The sequence below is a fragment of the Hippocampus comes genome, unplaced genomic scaffold (genome assembly GCF_001891065.2).
Source record: "Hippocampus comes isolate QL1 unplaced genomic scaffold, H_comes_QL1_v1.1 scaffold14, whole genome shotgun sequence".
Taxonomy (NCBI): Eukaryota; Metazoa; Chordata; class Actinopteri; order Syngnathiformes; family Syngnathidae; genus Hippocampus; species Hippocampus comes.
This window is the reverse complement of record NW_017805839.1, coordinates 2,235,521-2,249,478: the sequence shown is the minus strand read 5'-3', so window position 1 is coordinate 2,249,478 and position 13,958 is coordinate 2,235,521. Positions and strand designations below refer to the sequence as shown.

General features: G+C 43.7%; 1 protein-coding gene across 4 annotated transcripts in view; it reads left to right on the top strand.

Moving 5' to 3' along the window:
- LOC109526635 (plexin-B1-like) overlaps positions 1–13,958 on the top strand; it is a 69,336-nt gene that overhangs the window by 15,049 nt on the left and 40,329 nt on the right. For all 4 annotated transcript variants that reach the window (XR_002170386.1, XM_019888038.1, XM_019888039.1 and 1 more), the window contains exons 2-8: positions 7,357–7,419; positions 7,725–8,601; positions 8,725–8,967; positions 9,938–10,120; positions 12,535–12,663; positions 13,616–13,716; positions 13,823–13,955. Coding sequence is in view for 3 of the 4 variants with exons in the window: in XM_019888038.1 (XP_019743597.1) it covers positions 7,735–8,601; positions 8,725–8,967; positions 9,938–10,120; positions 12,535–12,663; positions 13,616–13,716; positions 13,823–13,955 (1,656 nt within the window). In the remaining variant the exon portion in view is untranslated. The remainder of the gene's footprint in view (positions 1–7,356; positions 7,420–7,724; positions 8,602–8,724; positions 8,968–9,937; positions 10,121–12,534; positions 12,664–13,615; positions 13,717–13,822; positions 13,956–13,958) is intronic.

Below are 13,958 nucleotides of genomic sequence, written 5' to 3'. Positions count from 1 at the left end.
GCCTAATAGTCCAATTTGCAAAACAGAAAAGACGTTGGGGACAAGCAACTAAGCAATTTACCGGTGACCATCCTTGCATGATCTAACGCAACTGCTTCAGGAATGGCACACAAACAATTCCCACATTATTATTTTATTCCTGCCCAGACTGAAAGAGTAGACAGTCTGGTGGTAGAACAAACTGGCCCTTCATCAGACTGCCAGTGGGGTTAAAAGTTCAACCTGGCGCTCTCAGATTGGCTCCAAACCCAGATTGGCACGCCTCGATTTATAAATAAATAAAGCAAATCAGAGTGAAGTAAAATGCCTCCGACAGCGCATAATAGTTTAATGAGTTGTCTGTATGTTGTTTTATATCCTGTGCCATCAAGCCAAATTGATTTCGTCTTATTGTACCAACATTATCTTCAAACAAAAAATAACTCGTCTATAATTCAGCGTGTTGGTTTTCAGCAAAATGAAGTGATGTCCAAGGAGGTTATCGTAAATCACACATCAAGCCAAATTGATTTCGTCTTATTGTACCAACATTGTCTTCAAACAAAAAATAACTCGTCTATAATTCATCTTGTTGGTTTTCAGCAAAATGATGTCCAAGGAGGTTATCGTTAATCACACTTTTTTTTTAAATCACGTAAACTACATAAACGAGTTCAACTGTAAGTCCCCCCAGGGCAAGTTATGGCTACGAAACCATATAATTACATCATATTACATTTACAAAACAAATGGATGGATAACTAGTTTTGAAATCAGAAGTGAAAAAAAAAAGTGCAAATACTGTTGCATTTAATTTTAAAAAAGTGTTTTGGTAACCCCGAAGTCAATTGTCTTAAGAATCTGAATAGGGTTGTATCTTTTTTGTCCTTTTTTTTTCTGTTTTCGTGTGGTTGTTTTGTACTGACCAATGTTCATCACTCGAGGCAACAGAGAACCCATGCCATGGTTAAACATTTAGAAAATGCTTGGTGTCCAGATAGACGCTTAGGATAGCAGCCACGTTGGACAGAGGGACAAAGAAGGGTGAAGGATTTAGTGAGAGGGCTGAAATAGTGGAGGATGAAGGACTGGTTCCACTTAACTTGTTATAAGTTAAAGGTTTGCAAGGGGTCATGTGCTCTCAAACCTGTTCATGAATAAAACAAAAACGATGGGCTCAAATTCTCCTCCATTGCGTTCCTGTGGGAATAGATGCAGATTCGTTGGGCTCCTTCAAGAGCTCCCGAGGCTGCTTTTCATAACTGCAGAATTGATTTGAGGCTCGGCAGAAAGCAGACCTCGGCATATTAGCAATAATGCTCCGGTTCTGTCACCCGTCTTGTGGTGGTTGTTGCTGTTGTCCCCCCCATTGTAGCATCTGAAATTCAATAACGCCGCAGAAAACTAGGCTCGATGTTTCCCAGAGCCCAAGTGACCGAAAAAAACAACTTAAGTAGCATCCTTGCCTTGAGGGACACGTGTATTGGTTGACTGCGGACAGTGTTACAAGCTGATTAAAATGCCCACAGACCAGGAGAGCGAAACGTCCACTCTGCATTTGCTCAACCCAGTCTGGTTGTCACGACAACGGAGGGTGACAAAGGGCTCCCTCAGACGATTGAGTGGAGTGAAAGGAGCGGTGGGCGCGCGCATGTGTGGTTGTGTGTGTGTGTGTGTGTGTGTGTGTGTGTGTGTGTGTGCGTGTGTGTGTGTGTGTGTGTGTGTGTGCGTGTGCGTATGCGTGACTGACGGAGCGAGTGACACGGAGTGATGGTAGCTGTATAAGCAGTAGGTGGTAATGTATGCGGACCATGCACAAACAAATGAGTAGGCTAGCACGCCTCCTTAGCATTCTGCGACACAATGACCCTTCCAGCGTGTCCTCTGACGTCACACTTGATCTGAGCATATGGCCAAGGCTGTATTGAGCACGCGGACTAGCTGCAGAAGTTTTTTTTTTCGCTTTCTTTCTTTGGAACAATGCAATACAAAGGCTTTCCGTGCTTCTGCTACATCAAATTTTTTATTTCTGGTACCACACAAAGGGGCACTCACTTGTTAAAGTGTATTCAGCAGTCGTCTTAGCTTTAAGAAAGGCACTGAAACACACCCTCCCCCGTAACCGCCCCCTCCCAAACAGCAGAGATCATGCCAATAGTTTGATTTACAAAGCAGCAGTAACTGCTGCGAATAGAATCGACAACATGGCTCGAGGCGTAACACCGTATTAGTAGCAGCAAAGCCTTCAAAACACCACCGTCTATTAGACATGATCTAAACCAGTCCATTTGGCTCTCAAAGCTGTCCACTTGTCCTATAAAATAGTTCACTTGGGTCAGCTGTTCAATCAATCACACGCCCCCTTGGCGCTCTTACAAAATTCATCCCATCTGTCTTTCAGGTTGGAGTACGATCACCTGACAGTTTGTGGAAACCAAAAGAGTGAAAATGGCTTTCAAAGGCAACGTGTAGTTATTCAGTCCCTTGCCTCATAATGTCATAGTGTCTTCATAATTTCTCAGTTAAGTGGTTTCTGTGAGCCTCACCTATGATCAACATTTTGCTAGAGTGGTCCATCTGCTCTTTACGAAGGGAAAAGGAATATAGTCATAACAGCGGTTAATAGAACTAATAGAAAGAGACGGTGGCCATCGGGAATTTCAGGGAAACATGTTCATTTTCCCGAACGGCCGGTATATTTCCGGGGCCGGTCGTGGAAGCCCCGCGGCCTCCCACAGGTCGTCGATCATTTTTCTGCATGACATGGTTGCAACCTGTCCTGTTGATGACAACTTGTCAATGCATGACGACCCTCTTCAAGGACATAATAGACACTGGAACATTTGTATTTAATCCGAATGATTTTTGCTGACCTTTTTTTTTTTTAAACCCATTTGGTTCATGTGTTTAACCAAATTATCCTCCGTGTCCAATGCAGATCTTATTCCATTGGGGACCAAGCAGCTAGGCTTAACACCTGCTTTGCCTGGCAGAGCGTCCGGGGGTGAATGGATCCTGCTATAAATTGGTCTCAGTGTGATTGTGTGCACATAAAAAAAAAAAAAAAAAAGTGTGTTTGTGCCTGAGCACTTATGTGGTTTAGTGTGTCAGCTCGCTTTCCAAAGGAAGTGACTTTTATCCTGTGTCCGTTCGGGCCAAATTCTCAGCCAGAGAGGAGTGAAAGGGACACTATTCCCTCCAGTGGCAGCACACAGAGCCCCTTCAGCGCAGCGGAGGGGCAGAAGGGCCGAGAGAGAGGGAGAGACAGAGGGAGGGGGGAGAAAGAGAGAGAGAGAGAGAGAGAGAGAGAGAGAGAGAGAGAGAGAGAGAGAGAGAGAGAGAGAGAGAGACCCTTCTCTATCGTCATGTGAGGACAGAGAGATAACCGTTGACAGTAAAGAAGGTGACGGAAATGGAGAGGGGCCAAGCAAGGCAACATCTGCCTTTCATGTTGTTTGCGCTTTCACTTATCTCACTGCCGACATACAAACGCACGGACACCATGGCGAGATACTCTTACCTTCTTAAACTGTCAGCGGAAATACTGCATTGTCAAAACGCAACGCAGCTGCAACGTTGTTGTCTAAAGTGTTATTTAATTGCTAGTTTATTGGCGTTTTAAATTGTTGAAGCACCATGTTGGTTGCTTGCGGATGAAACTGAAAACTGGTCATGTGCTGTTTTTTTTTCCCAGAGGCGTTCTTAGAGTGCTCACACCAATCCTGACTGAGCAACCACGTCACTGGTCGCACTGTGACAGTTATTGTTTCTGCTGTGTTGTTAATCTGTTTTTCAAACTGATGTCGACTGTCAAAATTAAATTTTAACTTCAAAGTCCTTAAAATTCCTTTTGCAACATCCTCTCATTCGCATACTTTTGACACAGCATCAGGAACAACTGTGGTTTCAGAATCTTGCTCAAGGGCACTTTGGCATCACTTGCGGGATAATCAAGAAGCTTGTCTATTTCATCCACTGTTGAACAAAGAAAAAAGAAGCAGATACACCGAGTAATGATAGTACCCTCTGCTATCTCATGCAAGCGCATTTCATTGTTCTCCTTGTCACTTCCCATTCCTGGCAGAAATAAATGACCAAGCACACATTCTTTGAAGTGAATATTTTTTCTTCGGACCAATCGTGTTAACAGAGATACGATCCCACTGCATGCTAGATAGTCTCTCACGGAACAGTAATATGTTGCGGCAACAGGAATTGAATAGTTTACAATTTTTAAGGTGGTTCTTATTTTGATTTTGACTTTTTTTTTCATTAATTTTTAAAATTAGTTTTTAAAACGTGATCGGGAGTTTTTATTCATTTTACTTTTCGTAAAAAATGAATGGATAATATACTGTAGGGAGAGTCGTACGCACAAGGTTTTTCTTTCGGTTGTCTTAAAAACAAAACAAAAAAGAACATGCCTGCATCGGCAGAGCCATCATACCATGAGAATAAACACACATTTAGTGACCCATAGAAGCATTGACCAGTTTTCCAGCACGCAATAAGTCATTGTTTGAGTATGTGTTGGGTTACTGAATCGGACCACATGAGCTGTGCGATTGCAAAGTAGCGAAAGGGACCGAGGGCTGCTACTTCTGCTCATGGACCAAGGCTGCCGAAGCCTTCCCAGTTTTCACATGATCGCATTGTAACGCCGAGCTATATTTTAATTTGACAGGCTCTGGCCGAACCGGTGTGTTTACAAATGTCCAACAGATCGCAAAGAAACATGGAAAACCTCATTCTGCTTTTATCTTTTAAGTTAATTCTAGTTGTTTAGCACAGCCCTACACTGGCTCTGTTCTGTATCTTCTCACTAAGTGCTTGTTTTTGGTGATCTCAACCAGACATGAAACTTTAATGTACCCTGTGAATTGGATGCACACATGCTACTGTAAATGTGCACCGTCCGGGGCCCAAATCCAAGCCCAGCCACCAGAAAACAACAAAACAAGGCCAAGCTCCATGGCTCGAGTCCCAAAATCTCCCGCTGCACCGCCATCGCTGACCCCCGCATATTTTATGGGGTCGTAGGCATTCAGTGGGCTGTCACGGCTCATTAGGGGCTTTAGTGATGAACTTGCACAGTAGAGTCTCTCACTGATTTATGAATGCGAACAGATAGAATAGACATAAGAATGGGTTGGTGAAGAGGTCAAAGATGAACACGTTATTCTAGAAGTCCTTAGAAACATTTGCTGGAAGATACACGCATGCAGTAGCTGAGTTAGTACATGAACCAAACTAAATTAATTAATCTCTCGACACTGACTGAACACCATTGAGATTATTAATGTTCCCATCATGAAACTGTCGATAAACATGCGGAATTATTGCTCGACAGAAACTTCCCACTCTCTCAGGGGAGCTTCCTGTTGTTCGACTTCAGTTGTGTGACATCAACTTTGAGGTCAGTTGTAATGAGAACTTGCTTACTTCCATACCTCTTGTTGGGGCAAAGATCCATTCGGGAAGGACTTGGACCAAAAAAAACAAAAAAAACACAACAACAACAACAACAAAAACCCCCCAAGAGCAACATCCCAAACTTAACTTCTGCTCCATCCTTTCTCATAGCCCACAGCTGTATTAGGCTTTCCCTCCATGTTGCACACCACAGACTGGTCACATGGTAGCTCACAGGGAACCCTCAGCGCTGGTCGGCAAAAGGAAGTTCCCAGGGTGATGGGGTCCTTTGCGAGCTATAAATAAGCTGACCGCTGTGTGTTTGCTGGTCAAAGAGCAGGTGAGGATGCCAGCATTTGCAAATCTTTCCCAGAAAAACTCTCTGACGCTGATTATTTAACTACACCGTTTTCTAAATAATATTGACTGGAAGCTTTGAAGTGAGAAAACTGCTTTTTCCCGTTTTCATAGACCCAAAAGTGCTTAAGGTCTGTTGAAGATTTTGTCATACACTAATTTCTGTCCATACTGTAAATTGAACCAACACAATGGCAGAAGGCCTGGAGGATTATACTTATCCAGCTCATGAATAAGTGAAGATCCTTAGACACTTTCACACCCCCCTAACCAGACATGCAGCCCAACATTTGCAGCTGCTCCTGGATGGCCTCCGGTCATCTAGACACTCTTTCATCTGCTTCCGTTTAGACCCTCCCCTGCTTTGTCCTTATTGTTGCCCCAGTGAGTAGAGAAGAGTTAGGTGAAATACTGTAGATCAGCGGTTCTCAAAATACAACAATATAATATGATATGACCTGCATGAAAACTGTGATATTTTCTAAATATAAAAATAAACACGAATCATGACACGAGGATCGTCCTATCTGGCCGCAACGCTCTCTGGTCGCTATGGTCACGTTTAAACGTGCCTTCAAAATAAGATACATCGCAAATACAAAGTGCATGAAAAATACGACTCACCATTGCCGCAGATTATGCAGAGTGGGCTAGGTGCGTGGGAATCTCCCGTTGAGATAAATCCGTATTTTAAGTAGGACTCCTCATACTGTCGATTAAATGTAGCCTTCTTTTTCTTGAAAGGCTCTTGAAAGGCTCAGCCAGGAGACAGCCCCTCTGCTGTCTCCTGGCTGAGCCTTTTCCCCTTTCCCAAAGACGTTTGATTTGGGTTTTTTTTTTACTCATTTTGCTAGCTCCTGGGTTTCATTTTAGCGCTAACCTATCAAATGACCAAGAATCTCGCCTTGACCTGCGTCAAAATTGACACAAAAACGTACCATGCACATTTTTGGAATGTGGGAGAAAACCGCAGTACCCAGAGAAAACCCACGCAAGCACAGGGAGAACAGGGAATGTCCACACAGGAAGGCCGGATCCCGGATTCAAATCCTGGACCACAGAACTGTGAGGTGGACATGCTAACCATTTGGCTACTGTACTGCCTGACAATTGTGTGGCACATTGTTGAGTATCAAGCTAGAAATAACACTCATTAGCAAAGCATATCAATGTAAATTAAGCTCCTTGTAATATCTGTCTCTAAGCGGTCTCACAGATTGGGTATAACTCTGTGGTGCTTGAGAGTTACTCACTCATTCCTCTGACCTTTTTTCTCTGTGAGGTCAGTGAAAGGTCTGAGGAACCTGCTCAATAATTAAAGAGATTTCAGCACAATGCTCTCAGTATGCGCAAAGTACCATCTCAGAGGTGTTAAGTGATGGCTCATGAGATGGGAAATGAGAGTTGTTTTGAATGACCAAGATGTAAAGAACACTGCCGATTGTCAAACCTGTGTGAGTAATCTTAAAGAGGTGACAAGTCGATGAATATTTTAATTATATGCTAATCATGCAATTTGCCCCGATCTCTTTAGGAATGCTTATGTCTCATTTTAATGTCTGAACCCAATGGTCACTTTTTTTTTCCTTTTATTTTTCATCCTGACAGGCGGAGAAGAAATGGGGTATGATTAGGCGGTGGGAGTCTTCGTCTCAACAAAGAACATAGATGGTAAAACATTTCTCAATCAAGACTGTTTATCTAATTGCAACATAAGACTCCAGTTGAACTGGCAACCGCAAGATTTGTTTAGCGCCGTTCTGCGCTGCGGTTTTAATGAACTTCTGCATACTTACTGAACTGATTATGTGTTCCTATCACTCAGGTTTGAGCACGCATACAATGCTCAATAGTATAACTTTATTGAATGCTACAATTTTCTGCCTAGACTCAACAGTAGGCACCTAACAGCTCCCGACAGATCAGAAGTCTTCAATTTAAACAGTGTGTAACCCTGCTGCTTTTCCCCTCTTCAGAATATCTGCCATGCTACATGGGAAGGCTCAGAACTCCTCCCTACTCTTGTTTTTCATCATCGTCATCATCGTTGCCTTGGTCCATGGTCACTCTTACCCAAGTTTTTCCCGTGATGACACCGAATTCCAGCACCTGGTGCTCCATCCCGACCCATCCATAGGGAAAGTCTATGTGGGGGCCAGGGACCACCTGTTTCAGCTGGATGGATTAGATGGACTTCGGTTGGAACAAGAGGAGCAAACTGGACCTGTGAGTGACAGCAAAGACTGCATCCCTCCTGTGACAGAGTCCAACTGTCCCCAGGCCAGGAGAACCAGTAACCACAACAAATTACTGCTGGTGGATCCGAAAGGATCGGAATTGATTACCTGCGGCAGTGTATACCAAGGCACCTGCCAAAAACGGAGCCTGACGTCAATCAGTGAGGTTCTTTTCTCCACTGAGAGGCCAATGGACACTCAGTACGTGGCAGCCAATGATCCGTTGGTTTCAACCGTGGGGCTTGTGGTGGGGCTTCGGGGTGGGGAAAGGTCTGTGATGTATGTGGGTAGGGGCTACACCGCCAGCCAGCCACCAATTTCCACCCGACACCTTTCATCAGAGCCGATTTTTTCCTATGAGGAGACGGCTAAGCTCGCCGTCGCTGGTCGTATGTCGGAATATGACCACCATTTTGTGACCACATTCACACGGCGAACATACGTGTACTTTTTGTTTTACCGCCGAGACATAAAGTCGTCATCAAGGGAATATCAGACCTATGCGGCCAGGGTTTGCCTTGATGACACCTCTTACTATTCCTATGTGGAAGTTCCTCTCGTTTGTCGATCGCCCTCCTCCCCTTCCAGAGTTTACAACCTTCTCCAAGCAGCGCAGGTAAATGTAGTATCTCTCCTTCAAACGTTTTGTTGCTTCTGTCTTCAGCTCAAGATTATACCACTGCTGTGGCACGTCACTGAATTTCTTCGATTTTGTCCCACTTCGCCTTATCTCTAACAGGTGGGTCAAGGTCAAGACAGGGAGGGCGAGGACTTATTGGGAGTTTTCTCCACCCGTGTCAGCGCCACGAACCAAAATCCCTTGGATGGCTCAGCTCTGTGCATCTTCCATCTGGATGCGCTTGACAGACGCATTGACTCCATAAGAGACCTGTGTTACACCCAAGATGGGATGTTGGAGGATGGAAGAGAGGTGGCCTACATCGAGTATGAGGTCAAGTCGAGTTGCGCCAACTTACTCAGGGTATGCACACAGGATATAGATATTTTGTAAAACTGGCATGTTTCTTTTATCTTGTCTGTTATCCTACTCCCCTGGAAAATTGCACTCTAAACCTTTTTTTATGTCCTTGTAACAGCTTGTACACTGGCTAATAACTTTATGTGGGCCATTACCATAGATCATTTCCTGCTATTTACTCACCTCACTTGGTGTCAGTGGCCAGAGAAAGCGTAAACATAGTAAAAGTCCAGTCAAGCAACAAAGTGTGGCAGCTTTAGTGGGATTAAACTGCATTATGCTATGCAGTGAAGTGATTTTTAGACAAGTCTTGTAATTAGGCCACGGGAGTGAAGCCCAGATGCCCCAGAAGTAGCTTTGGCCAGCTGCAACCCTCTCGTTCAGCCCCGCTGCTGTCCACAGATGCTGACATCTTGGCAGTTGGAGTTCAGTAAACCAAGGCAACTTGGAATCAGCGTTGTACAACGATGTAATGAGCACTAGCAAGGAGGAACAAGGTCAAAATGGACAACATGAAAGGACAAAGACAAGCGCCGCCAGAAAAATGACCACAGAAAAGAACTGAAGAAATGCAAAATGAAACTAGAGAGGCAAAAGGATAGATGACAATAAAATGTGGTTTTCAAGACGCAAACATGAAGCAGGGTTGAAAAACGTTGCCATTTCTCACATTTTTCCTCAATCTGCAGCGTTTTGAGACTTTGCAGACAAGAAATTTAGATTGGGTTTGACACGCTTTGATTGATGCTGTACACCCGTCGCAACGATTGAAAAACATTAAGTCATTGGAGAACCAACAGGAAGTCATGAAGTGACCAAAGATTAGATTAGAAGACATCCAAAACAGGATCTCTCGAACATTACGGTGTTTGGTGACAGTTAAACATGAATTAAATTCCTCTATCGTCAAATGTTTTTCTCTCGCAAAGGACAGATCAGCTTGGAATAAACCATAGTCACGTCTATGTTGCAGAATACACTTCAAGCATATCCCTGCGGCTCCGATCACACCCCGAGTCCAATGGCGAGCAGAGTGCCGGTAGTAGCCAAGGCTGTGTGGCAAACCTTTTCTACCCACCTCACGGCTGTGGCTGTCAGTGTGAGGTATGACCACAGCATTGCTTTCCTGGGAGACTCCAAAGGGACACTTCACAAGGTAGCTCATCACATTCATCACTCAGCACTTAACTCCCTACAGTTTTTGTGGCAAGTTGTTGTTGTTTTTTTTTTTGTACATTAAATCAGCGGTCCCCACCCTTTTTTGCCCCACGGACCGGTTTAATGTCAGACAATATTTTCAGGGACCAACCTTCAAGGCCGGATAAATACGACGATATAATGTGTTATGACCTGCATGAAAACTGTGGTATTTTCTAAACATAAAAATAAAGACGAATCATGACACGAGGAACGTCCTATCTGGCCGCAACGCTCTCTGGTCGCTCACGTTTAAACGTGCCATCAAAATAAGATACACCGCAAATACAAAGTGCAGGAAAAATACAACTCACCATTGCCGCATATTATGCAGAGCAAGCTTGGTGCGTGGGAATCCCCCGTTGAGATAAATCCATATTTTAAGTAGGACTCCTGATACTGTCTATTAAATGTAGCCTTCTTTTTCTTGAAAGTCGTAGGCTCCTTTTCTGTCTCCTGGCTGGGTCTTTTCCCCTTCCCAAAGACACTTTCCAAAGACGTTTGTTTTTTACTCATTTGGCTAGCTCCCGGGTTTCATTTTAGCGGTAACCTATCACGTAACCGAGAAGCGCGCCTTGACCTGGGTCGAGTGACAAACTGTAGACTGATGTAACAGAGAATCCGGTAATTTTTCAACGCAAAACATCTTTCAGATTCCGAAATCAATGAAACGGAAGTAATGTAAGTACTTATTCTTTCTGTACAGCCCGGTATCAAATGACCCATGGAGCGGATACCGGTCCGTGGCCCAGGGGTTGGGAACCACTGCATTAAACAGTTTCTTATAAGGTCAAAAAATATTTCAAGAATGTTTCCCCTAAATATTTAGAATTGCTATTTGAAAACCCGGCATTGGAGGTTGGATAAGTGCTGGAATGCACACGGCAGCGGTACCTAGTTACTTGATTCACTCCTCAGAAAATTGAGCACACTTTGCACCTGTTAAAACATGAGCAACAAATGTCAGCTATTGTTAACACTTTGAAGATTTCAGTCATTCCGTCCTTCACAGAACTCCGGCACACGCAGAGAAGCATAGCTCCGTAATCCTGCCATTTGGTTTTCATTACGTGCACTTTATTATGTGATTGTTGGACACTTGGAAAGTGATGCATTTTTTGAGCTAAGATTATGAGACAGAAATTTATTTTTCTTTGTTTTGGAAGACGACTGACCAGAAATATTATTCCACGCGCAAGCCACACTTGATTTTGTAACTGCCAAATCAGCGGCTGAGTATAACCACCTGTAGCGCACTGTTGACATCCATCTGATCAGGACTCTTAAAACTGACGTATTTCATGAATAAAGACATGGATTTTTATAAAATCTGCACGAGTACATTACTTCTAAACCACCAAGCACCACAGAACAACTTTCATTGCCATTATGTGTTGAGTGCATCCTCATAATGGGGATTCTGCTCGCAGTGATCGCGTGCCGCCGGATGGAGAGAGGCAGGAAAAAATAAAAAAAGTCTCCTAATCTCATAAACATGAGGCAACATGAGAGTTTGAAGGCTGGGGAATCATTTGAAACCAGGGGTGTCTTCCTCTGCTTATATTGGATTTTTGAGTGTGCTAATCACATTCATAGCCACTTCGGCTGCGATCTTGCAAACGTTTTATTGGGTTTAGGGCTAAACGTTTTTGTATCACCAACAAAAAAAATAGTGCTCCATATGGCCAATTCAGCAATGCAGTACTTGAACTTCTGAATGATCCAAGCAGGGCTGTGAGTCACAAGAAGGTGTCATGCCATATCGCCCATGAAAAAAACTGCTTTCAACTCTTCATTACCGAGAAGGTGGATCAAGGCACAACCTAACCATTGGTGCTGGCCTCTCCCCGAGCAGTTTTCTGGGTGCGTTGTCCCAAGTTTTAAATGCATTATTATACAAAATGGGCACATACTTGTACATCCTATTGCCACACTCGCAGGGCAAGCTAACCTAAATTAAAAATAGATTTTTTGCCATTGATCTTTCCCAAAATTGTCAGAGCAACGGATGTAGTTTTTGTAACTTAGTTATATATTTTAACCCTTTCAGGGACAGCGGTCACTACATTGGACACCTTATCATGTTATCAGGTTACAGGTTATTATGATTGGTGCATGAAAGGGTTATTTAAATAACATTTTTAGTATAAGTTTGTTTGCCTCTTGCTCTAACACTCCCAACCATTGTAAACTTTATTTCATTTTTCATGTACTTTCAAAACTGTGTCGCTGAAGAACCAATTAAAGCATCCCCAATGTTTGTCAATGCACTGCGACAATAGAATACCTTCTTCATCAATGTAATATTGATGTTCTATCCATCTACTTTGTGCATGATATGGAGTGTCTGTATCCTCGAATGGTCTTTCTCAGGTGTATCTGGGCCAAGATGGCCAAGTGGAGGTGTATGCCAATGTGACCATCCAGCCCAACTCCCCCATTAACAGCGACCTCATACTGGACCAGAAAGGCGCGCACATCTACATCATGACCAAAGCTTCTGTAAGTCGTATCGGAGGATGGATAGATACACTTTCATGGGTGAATCAGTAATTCTTCTTTCACGTCTTTCCTGTTAACTTCATAAAGGAGAGGTGCGGATAACAGTCTACAGTTTTTAACTCGTGAGCCTGATATATTTGTTTGTTGTCATGATAAGGTAGTCTTCTCTTTTGTTCTTTAATCATTATTTTAAAGGGTGGAACTCTCTGCCCTGTCATGACACATCTTGAACTTGGCAACATGAGCATAACCAACTTGGTATTCTTTTGTGTTGCGACAAGTAATGTAAATATAGCCCGATTTGGATCGGGTCCACATTTGGCTGAAAATCCAGTTTGCATTAATTTTGTTTTCTTGGATTCAGAGGAAGTTCTGGATGAATTTGAATCCCCTTCAAGGTATTAAAATCTGAGACTATGGCTGCGCATTGATTTTGCAGGTGCGACAAAATCTTGGCTCCCTTGGTGTGCTCTTGTTTGAAATAGTTTAGCAGCTGTAGCCTTTCCAGTGTGGTGGCCTGTCCATTCAACCAACAGCCAGATGTCTCCATGCAAAAGACTGAAAATGGTCCGTCACTTGTCTCCAGATAATTGATTCTTTGTCACCATTGTCCACACTTTGATACTTCCTCAAGCTGCGTCTCCCGCAGACAAACTGGCATAAAGGATCACAGGGCAAGGAGCATAATAGCAAAATGAGAGCAGCTGTTTGGTCAAGGCCAAAGGTCACTCACCTTCTGTATTGGACCCAACAGTTAACGGGAGGTGTGGGGTCAGACACAACAATAGTATTGATCAGAGAAAGCGGCCACTTTTGTGAAGGCATACTCCCGACAGAGTGTCTGTGTGAGAAGCTGTGAGATTTTCTTCAGAGAGCCCACTCTTTAAATTTGAAATCCTGAATGAATGTAAATGGACTACAACTTGGTTAAAAGGATACATTTGACCTTCAGGTAGAGAAGCGTCCTGTGGCAGAATGTGCCGATCATCTCGATTGCCAGTCCTGTCTGTCTGCCAATGACCCATACTGTGGCTGGTGTGTCCTGGAGGGGCGGTGAGTCTGCGTGCAACTTTGTTTTTGCAGAACGGAGCCCCACTGAAGTTATGTTCTCATGCTCTTTGCTTGTATTTCGTGCTTACAATGCACATTGGTACTTCAGGTGTGGACAACGTTGGGAATGCCGGCGAGGGTCAATCAAGGGTCAGTGGTTGTGGAGTTTCAACCACACACAGCAGTGCCTCAGCATCCAGCATCTCAGCCTATACAACATCAGCCGCGGGGAGAAGACAAATGTA